The 16810-nt window shown below is 38.2% G+C and overlaps 1 protein-coding gene across 17 annotated transcripts in view; it reads right to left on the reverse strand.

Annotated features, from left to right (window-relative positions):
* RBFOX1 (RNA binding fox-1 homolog 1) overlaps positions 1-16810 on the reverse strand; it is a 1071989-nt gene that overhangs the window by 483022 nt on the left and 572157 nt on the right. For all 17 annotated transcript variants that reach the window (XM_056503454.1, XM_056503462.1, XM_056503455.1 and 14 more), the window contains one exon: positions 8118-8165. In XM_056503454.1, the coding sequence (XP_056359429.1) occupies positions 8118-8165 (48 nt within the window). The remainder of the gene's footprint in view (positions 1-8117; positions 8166-16810) is intronic.

Genomic DNA, 16810 nt, shown 5'->3' on the forward strand with positions numbered 1-16810 from the left:
TAAGGAGACTTTGATACACATGAAGCTGTATGGAGAGATGAGCATTACTTTTCTGCATGCTATGGAACTGTAATACTCCATAGATTTGATGCAATACAGATTCTTAAAGTTTTCAATTTACCTTTTGCATTTTTTTTACTTAGACTCTGTAGTAAAGATTCAGAATTCATTACATTTTAATCAACAGTGCATCACAGTTCTTCAAAAGCATTTTATAGAATAAAACCTATACAGAAGGGCAAAGTTCTTCAGGTGTTGCAACTTTCCAAAACTACTCAAATATCATAATGAGAAATTTCATCCCAACATCAGTTAGAAATAAACTGAGTCAGTATTTTGCACCTGCAGCAGCAGTGAAAAGGTATCAAAGCAGATATAAACACAACCCAATTTTGTCTTACATTAATCATTAACCACTTACCTCTTTAGCAAAAGGCACAGCAAGGCAAAGTTTTAAGAAACACATCAGACAAATCTGAGGAAACAGATTTCAGACAATTCACACAGATAATAAACCTGATCTGCTCCTTAGCCTTCAACCTTTATCAAGTCTTGAAAGTGAAAGACAGTAATAGAGATCAGAGTTCTTTTTAAATGGCATTGTTTGTTTTGAAGTCAAAATATTTGCTCCTTGCATGGTTTGCATATTGCCATTATCTAGGGAAAAAAAGCTAAATTAACTTTTTTTTTGTACATTAGCCTGCTGATAGGGAGGGATAAAAGGAAGGATGTAAGAAGCCTTACTTTAGACTTTGAATATCAGCATTCTTTTTTTAACATTTATACTGTTTTTTTTTTTGTTTGTTTTTTTTTTTTTCAGAAATAACTCCTGATCTTTAAAAAAAAATTGTGAGACAGCAAGTATGACATACCTGTACACCAATCCTTTTAATTTTGCCCTGGGTGTCCTATTCCAGTACTGAAGAGATGAGATAAATGGCAGAATCCCTGGATTTTCCTGACCTTGATCAAGAAGAACTAATTTTTAGCTGAACTGTGCAAAACTGCTATGATTACATCAATCTAATCTGGAAAGCACATGGCTTATATATAAACCATGCTCTCTGTCTCATCCATCAAATTGAAAGACAATAAAACATACTTCTGTAAGAAAAATCAGGGGGAAAAAAAAGAATCCATTAACCCTTATTTTACTCCTTATATAAAAATCCTCAACAATGTTGAGAAACATGCATAAATATTCAGGTTTCTAAATATGGATATATATATATATATATATATTTAAATGTAAGTGCTCTTATAATAACAGGCCTCATTAGAGAAAAAGACACTGTGCATCATTGCTGAAGAAATCAGTTCTGAAATAATGGAATTAGGAAGTTTTGATCTAACTGCCCAAACACCAGGCAGCCAGAAAAAGCCATCTACTGCTCCAGAGAAAAGATTTACCTGGCAAGAGATGCAAGACAACACAAAAAGGCAAACTGGAATCAATGAGAAATGAATTGGATTACTGGACAGAAACATATTCTTGCACGTGTTCAAGCTACTGGGAAAGTAACAGAGCCAGCAGTCATAAAAAACCTTCCAAATGCCTGCTCACCCTTTCCTGATCCAATCACATCCATGCTGTTAATCAGGTTGGATCACATCCCAGATATTAATTTGGCAAACAAAACAATCATCTGATTCAGTCTGTCCCCTTCAGATATGCTGAAAACAATCTGCCACTGATAATCTTGCCATGCATGTGCTCCTGGAAAGCCATCTGATCAATTTATGCCCAGATGAGAGAAGATATTTCTACACCCACACACAAATGCCATGAGGCTGTCCCCATCCATTAGCAGTGTGGAAATGTGCCCTCCCCTGCCCAAGGAGGTGCTGGAATAGGCACAGTGAAGGCAGGCAGCTCAAAGAGTTATGGGCTCCTTTCTGCTAAAAATAAATTAATCCTACAGATGAACTCACACTGTGCATGAACAAGAGGTGCTGGCTCATCAGAGCATCACTCCCCCACTGACCAGAGGAGTCCTGTCCTGGAAACTCCAGCAGCTGGAGACTTCCTCTGCATCTCCCAGGGTTTGGTTAGGCTTTTTGTCTCTTCACTTAATAAACTGTCTTTATCCCAACCCATGAGTTTTCTTGCTTTTAGCTTTCCTGTGCCTCTCCAACCCCACTGTGATCTGTAATGCCTCATCGGTGTCAAAACCTGGGGGTGACATTCTGTCCCTCCTCCTTCACTGTTAAGCATGAGCAACATTTCTGTATGAATCACTGTTTCCAGAGAGCCTCAATTCCCAAAAAGAATCCCCAAAGTGAGCCAATTCCTGGTCAATACCTGGGTACCAACAGAGGGGGTTAACAGACAGAAGGAATCCCAGAGCCTCTGGAGCCAAACATTCCTGTGTGGGATTCCAAGCCTGTCACTGGCTATTTTCCTTACTGAGAGGAAAATTAAAATGTAGGAACGAAATATTTCCATGCCTAAGCACAAGTTGGCAGTAAGTTAAATGAAAGAAAAGGCCCCAGCCTGGGACTTTTCTGTCTGTTGTGCTCTTTAGACCAGGTCCAAAAAAACCTCTGTGACTACAAAAATACCTGCAAGTAGGGTGGGTCATAGGTACATGTTGTCAACTCAGTCCTTCTTTATCAAATCTCTCACATCTCTCTTTTAAAAGGCAAAAAAAAAAGAGAAGGAAATGCCAACTGGAAACTTACTTTTCTCTAAAGCATCAATGACCATGAAACTCTCTGGTTTATATGTAAACAATATAAAACCCCACACTGTGGAGTCTGGGTTATGAAAAGCTAAAAACCAAATTTTCAACCACTCAAAAACCTTTTAAGAGGAAATGTTCCACCACAGTAGCAAAAGTTGCAGTCTCCCAGTGCTGTGAAGTTTTATTGGTTCACAAACACAGACAACATCCAAGACATGTTCCCATTCACAGCACACTAATATTTATAATCTGTGGGGTTTTCCCTTTTTATATAACTTCAAAAGCCAATTCCCCTCTGTTGTTATACCTGTTGAAAACTTAATGGCCAAATGTACAAACAAAATTTCAGCAAGGCTTGAGTGTCCCATGAATTATTTTTCAGTTAATTTTGACAGATAATTAGTATCAAATTGGACTTCAGTTTTCCTTTTCCCCTCTGACTCTTCCCCCCAAATCTCAATATTTTAACTTTACATTTAGCCAAGTATAAAAGAAAACAATTTCTGTCTCCTGCCCTCTCTTGTCCCCAAGTGAAACATAATTACTTGCATGCAATGCAGGTACAGTATATATGAATATATGCCAAAGTAACTTGTGCATACATTTACTTCAGTGCTAATAAAATATTTTATTCATGCATATAAAAGAATGTTCCTTCTAGCTTGGTGAGCTTTTTATGAGTTATTAGCAGGAATGTGTCATATACCTAATAAAATTTATTTCAAGGTAGAAGAGGAAAAAAAAAGTAAAATCAAGTCTGAGAAATAATTCCGTAGACAATCACAGAATTATAATTTTAAAATCTATCAAAATATCTTCAAAATGAAGATTTGAGGGGGAAAAAAAAATCTCCCAATAAAAATACATTTTATTTGCAGTGGTAATCATGTTCATAGATATTAATACAAGGGATAGGAGATGTGATGGTTCAAGATGGACCACACTGGCAAAAAGACAGACTGTAGTAAAAGCTTTTTTTAGCACTGTGCCTTAGCAGGTACTGCAGCACAGGAAATGCACTCTCCATGTCCCTGCTGTGGATTCAGCATATGTAAAAGTCATGCTGCAGAACACGTTGACACTTCAGTGGGAGGTCAAATTATTGTTTTGGCACTTCTGTCACGCCTGTCACTTCAATTCCACTTTATCAAATTACAGATTGCTAGATAGAGTTGGATTAAGGGGAAAGACAGACACACACACACAGAGGAGCAACTGTCACCACTTCAGTGGTGAAATCCCATAATTGCATGTCAGTGACAGCGAGAACAAGAGAGCAGTAATGGGGCTGACATTATGAGCATTCAAATACCAGCAAACTCTGCAGCAAGATTTGCACTCTGTCAAGCTGCATGCCAGGAAATGGACTGGATTTCTGAGCAATTCCTCATATTAGAATTGCCAATATTTATTAGGCAGACTAATAAATAATGCAGTGTCTTAAGTTCCAGGGGAACTTCCAGCTCCCTGTTTTTTTCAGAAGTATTGGTTTTGTTTGAAAAAAAAACATAAAATTATACAAAGGAGAAAAAATACTTTGATTTAAAAATATCACTAGAAGTATTATGAAAACAATGTAGATTATGGGCTTGAGTCAACTTTCTGAGTTTTAGGATCCCTGGAGTGCAACAGATTTTGATTTCAAACAACTGTGAAGGAATCAGCCATGAATTTCAAGGAACTTTTCTGGTAATAAACAAACAAACAACACACACCTTAGACAACCTCACCCTTTTGTGGAAGGTGGGAAAACTTCCAGCTCTCCCAGCAAGGCTCCAGCAGCATCATGTAAATCTGACTTGCATGAGTGAGGTGTCAGGGGAAACATCTGCTGAGCTGTGACAGGAGGATGCTATTCCTGGCACTGCTCCTTATTCCCCCTCTGGGTAACTCCCCCAGCTTCCTGAATTCTGTGCTCAACCTCTGCACTTGGTGTGGGCCTGTCCTGCAATGGTTCAGCATCCCCTGCACTGTCTGTACAGTGGGGAAGAGGCAGGACAAGCAGCAATCATTTCTTCACTCTGTTAGACACTAACATTCAAAACTTCCTTAGATTCCTCCAAGTCTACACCCAAATACAGTTTAGACATTTCCCTGTCAATTCATTAGGCTCTACGATCTTCCCTCACAACAAAAAATAATTTTTAATGGGAGTAAAAATGCCTCTCATAATCTACACAATTATGCAGATGGCACAATGCCTTCACAAGGGAATAAAAAATGACACTTATTCCTATTCAGTGATAAACACAGAAAAAGGGACTACCATGAAAGAAAAGAGTATAGTAACATCTATGATGTCAGGAGTTGACTTAGTTGACATGGTGCTCCTCATTATTTGATACCCTTATTAATTCCAGTGAAATTGGATTCATATTTTCTTAAACAAAAGAAAAATTCCTTAAACTTACAGGAAAAACATCTTTATATGATCACTATGAATAAATTAAAAAAAAAATTAAAAAAAAAAACAAAACCCTGCAAGAAGCATTGAATAGAGAAAGCAAAATACATTTGTAATTCTGGTTCTTTTTCTCCTCATTTTGCCTCACATACCCTTGATAACCTTGCCTGCATCTGCCCTTCACACTTCCACTTCCCCATATGCAACTCAAGCTATATAACTGTAAGTACTTTCCTCATAGGTGTTTTTAATTTGTTTGTAAAGTAATTTGAGATCCACTGACAGAAGGTGCTAAAGAAAAAAAAAAAAAAAAAAAAAAGAGATATTTTGCACAGCAAGCAGAGAAAAGGAAAGGCATTACTGCCTAGCCCATATCCCATAATAGGGAGTTAGGGAACATTTTGGCACTGCAGGGAACTCTCCTACCCTCCTGACCTGCCAGGTTGAAACAAAGTATGCCCTTAAGAAATCTTATTTACAGTTTCTTTTTCTTTTTATATTTTTGAAGATTACTGTTTGAAGCAAGTCTCATATAAACATACCTTAAAAAAATAAAAAAACCTGCTCAGACTAAATAAAGATATAAACTGAGAATAAATAAAAAACCAAGTAATTTACAAAATATAATTTTATAAAAACAAGGTGGGTTTTTCAGGTAATGGGAGATGATGGAGCTGTGTAAGGGCAACAACAACAAAAAGGGTGTAGACAGTAGAAGACTTCTTAGACACAGACTATGATTTGGTTATATCAAAATGAAGGATTTCAGAGGAATCAACATGCTCAACTCTTGGCAAAATGGTCAATATCCTTGTTCAGAATGGTGGTGGGGAGATCAAAATAAGGAAGCTTGGGTGTGTCAAATGCAGGAAAAATTATTGACTATGTAGGAAATGAGTTGTACATGCACTTATGGGTCCTCTGCTGGGAATGATAAAGGCAATTTAGCAATTCATAATTATCCAGGTCAGAGAGAGCAGACTGTGTATTGCTTGTCTCCTGGTATTCCCAAACCTGGGAGCTTTTAGCCTTGCAGAAAATAAATAAAAATCTTACATGGAAAGGTCACTTGAAGACAATGGAAGAAGAGACAGATCACAGTGATGAAGTGCTTACAATAATTAACTGCTATTTTGGACTTACAGAATAATAGATTTCAAAATAATAAGTACAGTTATTAAATTGGAGTTTGCCTCTAGGCAGTGCTTTAGCCACTTTACATAAATCTCTACTTCAGAAGTTATAGATTAATAAACTTAAAAAAAAAAAAAAGAACACAAGAAAAGGCACCTTGCAGGTTTGTATTTTGTGGTTAACTGGGAAAATTTCCCATTAATTACAAATTATATAGTTCATTAGTAGCATATTTCATTATGGAAGTGAAAATTATTAGATATTAATGTTGCATGCCCTAATTGCAGTAGTTTGTCTTGATTTCAAGTTCAATGAAATAAAAATATTTATTTACAATGCTTCATGTTTATGAATTACATTACATTCTTAATTGATGCTTTCAACAAAGATGAAACAATGCATTAGTATTAACCAAGACTGATGGGTCTGTATTTGATGATCACTGGGAACTCTCTCCCTGGACTGGAAAGAACAACTGGCACTTGAACTTGGTGGAAGCTTCAGTTTTGGGACCAAAAACAGAGAAAAAATGAAGCAGATCATGCAACAAAAGGTGTTTATTACATTCCTGTCCTTTCAAAGTGCTTCCACAAAATACCAACAGGAAGAAAAAAATCCAGGGGCTTTCTAGGCAATCCTTTCTGTAGTCTCTGCATGTGAAAACTGGGGATCCTGAGTCACTGAAGGTGGAAAACCCTTCAGGAAACCACCCCAGCTCAGAGCAGTCACAAGAGGAGGTACCAGACACATCTGTAATTCCTCCTGGGGTACAACCATGGCACCACCAACCACCCAAACCCCACAATTTACTGGCAACAGGCTGGTGCTCTGCTAGATAAAAGATGCAATACAAGGAAGAAGAAATTTAATTTAATAAATTGTCCAAAGCTTGTCAAGCTCCTGACACCTTTTCCCATAATTCACATCATAGAAAGAACTTGTGGCTTGGGAAGTTTTAGTAGTTGTTACCAACACTAAAAAAAAAGTCAAAATGTGGGGTTTAGAATCCCAGCCTGGTTTTTAGCACACTTTAAAGCCACATGAACCTAAATGGAAGCACCTGGAGAGTTTGATGAAAGCTGATGCTCAGAACCTGCAGCCTCATGGGACAGAGTGAGCACCCCCTGAAGTTAGAGATTAAATCACATCTCCCATGCTCAGCAATTCCACAAGCTCAGTTACTGTTCCACACAGAAATACCCTGCACAGATCTAGTAATCCAGATTTTTAAACTTCAGTAGCAACAGATTTTCAAACAGAACACATTACTCCCTTTAAAACTGGATTGATATTTATTTCTGACAATTTGTTTTTAAGCTGAAGGCTTCTTTGTAAAGACTTTGTTTCTTGGTTAGCTTTTACCATAAGTAAGGTGAAGAACACAACTAGAAACATATTTTGTATCTTGCTCATATTTGTCCACAGAAAATAAACCTGGAAACATTTGTTTTAATCAACCCTTTAACAGGAAAAAAAAAATAAAATTCAAAGGTACTATTTATAAAGCAAGAAAAACAGGCATCTTACTGTCTTAGAGATATTTAACATGGTGTGCCTGCTTTATCATGAAAAAAACACAATAACTTTGTTAATAATGTAAATTAAGAATAGGAAGTGCAACTACCTTGTAAACTTTAGATTAAGACTATAATTCCCTTCTGAAAAAAAGGCAGTTATTCAAATTTCTAACAAGTATGTTCGATAGAGTAAGACTGTTTTGTTCCCATGGAGGTTAAATACAACATGGACAAATACAAATGTAAAGAACCATAAAATAATTTCACATGTTTTAATTTAAAAAAAGAAAAAAACACAAACCTAAAGAACAACCAGAGAAAACTCCAGCTACTAGAGCTGCCTGAAAAAAAAAAAACACATTAAAACAATGCACTTACTTTTCTGTCCTCAGTTTCTACAGCAGAACTGCACTCTGCTTTAGTGTCCTGAAAGCACAAACAGAGAAGCCCATGTCACACAGCACATTCACCAGCACTGGGGAGTAACTCAGGCTGAACAACTCTTATTTTTGTACACAGAGTTATTTAAATATACAATGTCTAGTATTGTGCCTTGAGGTGAAGTCTGTTAAACTTTACTACAGCCATAAATTAAAAGACAGGATTGAAAGGACACAAAAATAATTTTTTGTTTTTCACTATTTCAATATGGTGTAGCCAGCTCTCAGAAAAAAATATTATTTTTTAGTATAAATTTTCTTTTTTACTTCCATCTTGAGGAAAATATTTTTATTGCTCACTTTTTTTGAGATTTCTTTTTTTTTTTTTTAATATTTTTTGGACATGTTTTCTTCAGGAGTGAAAAAAAATTATCTCAAACCTAATAACACCCAACACCCTTTTATTCCTAAAGTATTTTGACTCATTGAACCTATGGATTTTCGTGCTGAAGATGTGCAGGGATAATGGTTATCACAAAAATGATACTCCAAAAGGCATTTATTGCTTCACATTCACCCTTTTCACAGCAAGTTACTACTTTCTGTTGGGAAAAGGATAACATATGGCTGAGGGACAATTTTTTTGTGAGAAGTACTTCCCCAGCCTCTCACCAAAGCTGGAACCACACTGATCAGATTTCAATTTATTGGTTAGATACTTGCACATATATTGCAATGCTGATAGCAAATAGCAGCTCCTATTAAAAGTGGAAACAAATGTAAAATTAAGAATTTATGTTTCTTCAACAGCATGTCTATTCATCTTGAATGAAAGACTGGTTTTACTTCAAAGCCAAAGACTTTCTACCTGCACCTACAACAGATTTTAAAAAATTAAATTGTTCAACCAAGTAAGATGAAGCAAGGTTTCCCTGAAAAAAAAAAACACTTTAAAAAAAATTCACTCACATTATATTAAATATGGTTTCATGAGGCATATCAAGTTGTGTTACTCCTTAAGCAGCAAAAAAAGCACTTGTTATTCCAGCCAGTCTAATGTATGAATCAGCACCTCTAATACTCTTTATATTCCTCACTTTTCATGGGGAAGCAGACTGTACTTTGTGGAATATAACACCCAAAAATTCTCTTTCAAGTGTGCCATACTGGCAGCCAGACAGGCTCTCCCCACGTCTCCCATGTGGAGGAGAAGGAAATATTCTCTCTGCCTACAGGCTCACTGCCTGAGCCTGTTTGGATATTTGCATTTGCTTCTTTTTAGGGAGGGAGGGAGGGGAAAAAAGCTCAGCTTTTAAAAGGCCTTCTCCTTCAGGGGAATGAATTCAAACTTCATTAGCACCATGATCCTCATGTCCTAGCTGTGCCCTTAGTCACCTTTTGGAAAGAATGTAATGTTCTGTAACATATTTATTGGTTAACCAAAAATGAATCATCTCTTTCCATATTACCAAGGACAAGAGTGGCTCTGTCTCACACACTGACCCAAATTAACAGAAAGCAGAATAAAGTAGCTCCTCTCAGACTGTACTCATGGCTATTACAGGCTCTCAGCATGATGAATATACCTGAACAGCCACCAGCACTCTGGTCCCTCCTGCTGCCCATGGAACAGTCCAGTTTGCTGTTTCACCACTGTCCTTCCCCATTAAAAGCAATTTCTGAGAAGCCCAAGTTCATAAGCATTCATTACTCAGTGAAAAATGCAGTTTTACCTGGATGAAACAAAACCCATCTGCCTCCCAGCACAGCTTATGGTTGTTTGGAGCAGCAAGGAAGAGGCACAAGTGTGGGCACAGCCCAGCTGAGCCTGTCCTGCTCCATCAGGGATTAACCAGACCTCACCTGGAGCTGAGACCAGCCCCAGGAAAACATTCAGGCTGAAGAGCAAATCACAGCATTCCCATTCTGAGTTTTATCCCTCAACATTAGACAAGCACTCCACCCCTCAGTGTTTGGTTATCTAGCTAAAGGTGTGGAAAGTGAACTTTTACAAATTAGCCACTGCATCTTCAGCAGTGGAAACCACATCTGCATGGCTTCAGTCTCACTGCAAGAATATCTTTGAAATGATGTACAGTCAGATTTAGCTGAAGAAATAGCTGTCTGTCTTCAGGACTACACACCTGGATTCAGACTCCTGCACAAGGGCAAGATAAAAACCAATTAATTTCCTGAAGCAATTAGTGTTGTAATTCTTTAAACCAGTGAAGCTACTGACTTAATCAAATCTATGTTTAAATACAAATATTTGAGTATATGTCTACATCCTAGATATACCTCTTTCAAAGGAAAAATGTACACAGACCCTAAGCTTTAAAAATCATCCAAATTAATCATCTGTCAATCTCAGAGCAGGAAGGGAAGAAATGAGAATGTTCTTCTCTTGGAGACATCTGTGCTACTTTGTCTAAGTGCAAAATGACAAATTGCTGTCACTTCATATATGTATTGCAAATTTCCCAGCTCTGTGAAATATTTGAGATGGAGAAGCACCATTGCTGTAAAGCAATTGTAAAATCCTAGAGATCTGAAAAATGTATCAGGCACCTTCTTTAATGTCATTATATAAAAAAAAAAAAAGGTAAAAACTCAGAAAATATGTTCCTTCTGAAGAACTATTTTAGATGAACTATATAATGCTTGAATACTTCACATGATGTTTCATGGGAAAAATAGAATTAAATAGAAAACTATCTCACATTCATTTCTATTTAAAACAACACAATTCCTATTTTTTTTCTAGATGTCACTACATACATATTAAGAGCTCTATGCTTTATATAATTTGCCTTTTTGGTCTGTTTTTTTGTTTTTTTGTTTTTTTTTTTTTTTTGGTGGCAGCAACAGGGGAACAAAACTGCAGAACGTTTGGGAGCAGTGCAGGACAAGCACGAGTTTAAGGGCTGGGATTTTTGAAGTTGAACACACTGGGCCCTTGGGGAATAAATCTACCACCTTCATCACCAGCAGCACTATAAAAATGTTACTGGACAGAGTGAAGCAAAAGTGCTAGAAAACAAAAGTAATTATTGGTAGTAGCATGGCCCTGCCTGAGATTTTGGCTTTAGGATGCTGTAGAAATCTGCACATACTTTATTTTGCACAGTTTCTGCAATTCTACATTTAATTTCTCTCCTTGAATTGCTAGCAGGAGTAGTGAAATCACCATCCTGCAGCACCCACCAGTGCTGCTGACACACCCCGAGTGGCCCTGGGCTCTATCACACACTTTGTGATAAATATCCCAGTTTGTCCCCTCCCTGCCATCCCAGCCCAACACAGGCTGCCACAAACCACCCAAAACAGCCACAAGGATCAGGAACTTTAAAATGGGGTCTGAATTTCCATTTTTTCTCTGCTCACCTGCCCGTAAGGCACAGTGAAAAGCAAAACCTGAATTCCTGTGCACACCCTGCACTGCCAGGGCCAGGGGGAGGAAGGATGAGACTCTGGCATCCCAAAAATCCTGGATTTCCTCTGCTTGGCTCCTTCTGCAATATCCAGGATGAGCAGTAGGTGGAAGCAAATAACCTTGTAAAATCCTGCTCAGTCTCCTGAGGAAGACAAACCTATTGCTGCTCTGGTGTTTTACACGTGCCCTTGGCACCCCAACAAGTGCCAACAAATAATTGTTTTTTCTTCACAGTACCTGCTTCCAGTTTCATGAAGCAACCAGTAGTTTAGAGATAAAAGGTGGTTTGTATAGTTTGCGTTTTTTTTTTTGGTTTGAAATATGTACAGCTGAAATGGACTCCTTCTAATGACTAAAGCATTTTAAAAGGTTACATGATTTTAAACAAAAGAAGAATGCATAAACACATATACATATAAAATTTGCAAGTGCACAGTCAAATTCTAGGTTATTGATTCTTATGGATATTTTTATTGACTGCTAAATATCTCAAAGCCCTGAATTCTTGAGGAAAATACTTAATGTATTTCTCTATCCATTGGCCATTATGTTTCATTATTGCTGCTAACAAACAGGCTGCCAGCAGAAGAATTCATTTGAATTTCATATTAGTTCTATTTCATCCATCCCAGAGAACAAATTAACCACACAGTAATACTTACTGAAGAAGAAAATAAATGAAAAATGAAACCTTAGAATGTGACATTCAAGTGTTCACTAAGTTTGTCCCCAGCAACTAAAGGACTCAGGCAGAAGCCTCATCAAATTAACAAACCAATTCAAGGATTTGAATGGCTTCAACAGTTGCAATGTCAAAGATGTAGGAGAGGAGCTTTATTTTGAAAGAAATAGCTTCATCTAGAGATGTGGACCAAGAGGTTTGTGTCTCCAAGCTCAAACCAGGGAAAACTGGGCAGTCTGCACCTGCTCCTGATGCCTCAGGGCAGCCTTGGGGCAGGTGGAGCAGAGTCAAAAAGGGAACAACCCATCTGATCACAGATGTAAAATCAAACTTGCCCAGATTTTAGGGAGCTTTCTTGTCTTGTTCCTAGATAAAAGCAGACTGCACACGAGGAAGGTTTGCAAGACTCCTGGAAACCGAGCTGACAAATTTTATAATAAAAAAATGACTGCTTATGAAAATACTGCTGTATTTTTAATTCAGGTTTGAAAGGCCTCGTGTGTGTGTGCCCTCCCACACAGCCACCCACCACCCTGCTGTGCCTGAGCACCAGCTCTGCTTTCTGCTGCTGCCAGCCTTGCTTAGGCTCTTTTACACTTCCCAAGGCTATCAAGAGTTAAAACATTTTTTTTTCCCCCCCCCTCCAAGGAAAGCTTTGACTTTTTCCTAAATGAAGATTTGTTTGAGGGAGCAGGTACTGCTGCTGCTGGAGCTTTATGGGCTGGGGTATATAAAACCTTCCCACCCCTCTTTCTTTTCCTTCTCTCACCTTCAGGAGCTGCTTGTCCTTCCCTTAAAGCACTCAGGGATGCACAGACACGTCTCTGCACAGCACAGGATCCTCACACTCCCTCCTCTCTCCAAACAGATGTTTCATTAGCCCAGTGATGCAGAGGTACCCAAGTGTGAAACCTCCACCTTTCTCCTTGGCTGTCCCAAACCCACACACCAAACAGGCAGCATTTTCAGAGGATACAGATGTAATTTTAACATGTGAGTCTGTCATGGAGCAGTATCCAGCTGTAAATATTTGCTTTTGAAGCCTAGATCAGGTCAAGACTTAAATTTGAGCTGGTAAATATTTCATTTTCACAGCTGGCAACAGAAACTGACATTTGGTAAAGTTGTCAGTTTGGACAGCACAAAAAACACTTAAGATTCCTAAATGCAACATAATTTTGACCAAACTTGAAATTCCTTTTTTATATGTCCTTCTACTTTCCAGGCTGAAAATACACAGGAACTTCCAGAACTGTAAATTTTAACAGTTTTAGAACTGGATTTTTTTTAAACTAAATTTTATTTATCTAATAAAATTGCCTTAAGTGTCAGCTAGACCAACAGCCACATAAACGGTCATATGTTTGAAATCACTGAAATCTAGGTGTCAATAGATACTCCTGATAAATTCAAGGAGTTGTTGAGAAAGCTGCTGATGTGATTTCAGCACAGCCACACACTGTGTAAGCTGAGAAATGTGACAATTGGCAAAATATACCCAGAGTACAGATGCAACTTTTAGAGAAAGAAACTTAATTTGACAGTTTATGTTTTCAAATTAACAACAGCCCAAGTGCACAGCACAATTCCTGAAGGAATCTATCTTTGTTCAGTCAGGTTTCCTAAAGAAAACAAGCATATAAAATTGCTTCCTACCTCAGACACCTAAAAACCTTTGGAATATCTTTACTAAGTTTAGCCAGACTTGACAGGGCTATAAGTAGAAGCTGAAAGATATTCCTGTTTTTCATAAAGGAGTGCCTGAGGAAAAGGCAGAGCATCACTTGCAAAGCCATGCCCTAGTCCAGCTGATAAAAGACCCCAAAGAGGGGAGAGGATGCTGAGAGGAGGAGGATTCACTTTGAAGTGGCTGCCAGGAAGGAGCCTGTGTTTGCTGAGAGGTGACTCTGTGGGCACAGGGTATAAATCAATAATAAAACTACTTCACTTAAGTCCAATTTTCACAAAATAAGTTCCTTCAAGACTGAAAAGGATTTTGTTGAATTTTTAAATAGAGTTCAGTCATTTTGGGCTATGTAGTGGTAAAAACAAAAATTTTAAATCAAATAGTGATTTTTCAAGCTTACAGAGTGACAGGACAGGAATTGTTTAAGATTTGTGATGACTGCAGAAGTGGCCTGGAAAATTAGGGCTCTGTAAAAATCTATTTTCCCTTTGATATTATACTACACTTTTGATTATCACAAAAAAATCAAGATTTATGCTTTTAATATGTTTTCATAAAATATGGCTGTTTCAGTGCAGCAGAACAGTCACATTCCCCCTAAGCTGGCTGTGTATTTACTATGCTTTCTTGAGTAAAACAGTGAAGAAGAATTTCATATCAGGCTCAAGACTTCCCTTAATAAACAACCCACAAACTTTCTCACTTCTGCCTCGCTCGGGGGAGTGAGTGGGATTTTGCTGCCTACTGGGGTTAACCCACAGCCATCAGAAACTTAAAATGTTCCAGCTCCTACCTATTCTCAAAAGTCACGAGTAGTCAGGTCACAGATTATTGGTGTTTCATGCACTGAAAATGATTTCAGCTTCCTGGCCCAGCACTCTGTCATCCCACTAAGAATGCAGAACAAAGGCATGAGTGAGCCCTGCATCCAAAGGACTGTTCTTATCAAGAACAAACTCAGAAGGAGCTCAGATGACTACAGGTATTGCTTTAACATCCAGGAGAAATAAAGACTTGGACTGGAGCCTCAGGCAGCAAGTTGGTATCATTTAGCTCTGAGAAGTTTCCTTATCGACCAAAAGTGAGTTTTTTGTTCTTGTTGGCAAGAGTGACTGACATGCTATTTCTTCTTCCATTCCCAGTGTGGTGTAAACAAGCCCAGTTTGCTTTGAAACATCTGCCAACCTCTTGGTTTCCCAAACATTTTCAGAAGCACACAGCTAAAAGGAGACTGGACACATCAGAGCCAGTGTCCAACACCCATTCCCTGGCACTCAGGGAGCTCAGCCAGCCCAGCAGGGAGCCCTGCCAAGGAAAACAGCCAAATGTCAGAGGCACAGACGTGTTCCTGCTCCCAAATGCTCAGCACTCAGCATCCCCAGCACGTGCTCTGCTCCCAGGGCTGCAGTTCCCCTCTGATTTCCACTGAGATGTCTCAGACCACATCCAGGAGTCAGCACAGACAGGGTGCATTGCTCCTCCTGCACCTTCTCTTGGCTGTTTCCCCCAGACACATGCTCTGTCCCATAGAGCAGCACTCAAGTGATGAGCAATCAGTGAACACAAACAGCTCTGGCATCCTCTTGCAAAAGGACAACTCTGTCTCAGTGCTGGTCAAGAGATGTAGAAAAAACATCTTACCAAACCAAACCAACCTCCCCCCATCAAACAAACCATAAAACCACAAGGGCCCTTCACATCCCTAAACCCATTTCTTCAATTGAGCCCATAGATTTTGTGGTTTTGTGTATAGATCCATGTGCACTGAGGAATTAGCCTTATTTTTAAGTAAGGAATATAAATTCCTTAGTTCTAGCAAATACTTTAAATATCTAAGGAATATCAATTCCTTTGTTCTAGTAAATACTTCAAATATCTTATAAACCAAAGCAGTATTTTTAATTGAAGGAAAGATAATAAATATCTCTCTGTAATACTCTACAGTATGTGAGGACATTTCAGTATATAACTGAAATATAACAGTACCTTCATTTTCTTTATAACTGATTTTATTGTATATGCAGACTGGCAATTTTTTTTCCCCCATATGTGTGTATGAAAGATGAATGCAAAAAGGAGCAATGGTATTTGGGGGAGAGAGAGATGCCAGGTAATCTTAAAGCGGAATAACAAGATCAAACAAAGAATTTAAAAAAACAGTTTCTTCTTCTTTTTCTTAAACTAGTAGAGAAATGAAAGGAAAAAAGTAGCCATCAGAATGCATTTTTAAAAAAAGTTTTTTTAATCTTTATTACTGCAATTTCTCACTCACCAGCCAGGTTAAATCATCTATTCCCAGCAGAACATCCAGTAGGAATAAAGCATCACGCATCATAATGTTGATTTTTAGGAGCTGTCCAGGTCTAAAACCTCCAGAGTACCTCTATAACTCTCACTTTCCCTCCTGCCTAAACTTTTCTATTAAAATGCACCAGCCATGGGCTGAGCCTTAGAACTGAGGCTGCAGGCTCTCAGCCATTCCAAAGGGATAAAGACTGATTTACCTGAGCAGGGTAAGGACTGATTTACCTGGGCAGGGTAAGGATTGAATTACCTGGGCAGGGTAAGGATTGAATTATCTGAATAGGATAAGAACTGATTTACCTGATCATGGTAAGGACTGATTTTCCTGAATAGGATAAGGACTGATTTACCTGATCATTTTAAGGACTGATTTACCTGGGCAGGGTAAGGATTGAATTATCTGAATAGGATAAGGACTGATTTACCTGATCATTTTAAGGACTGATTTTCCTGAATAGGATAAGGACTGATTTACCTGATCATTTTAAGGACTGATTTACCTGGGCAGGATAAGGACTGATTTACCTGAGCAGGGTAAAACTGATTTACCTGAGCAGGGTGAGGGCTCCCTTGCCACTTCATAAC

Source organism: Oenanthe melanoleuca, chromosome 14, assembly GCF_029582105.1.
Source record: "Oenanthe melanoleuca isolate GR-GAL-2019-014 chromosome 14, OMel1.0, whole genome shotgun sequence".
In the NCBI taxonomy this organism is placed as follows: Eukaryota; Metazoa; Chordata; class Aves; order Passeriformes; family Muscicapidae; genus Oenanthe; species Oenanthe melanoleuca.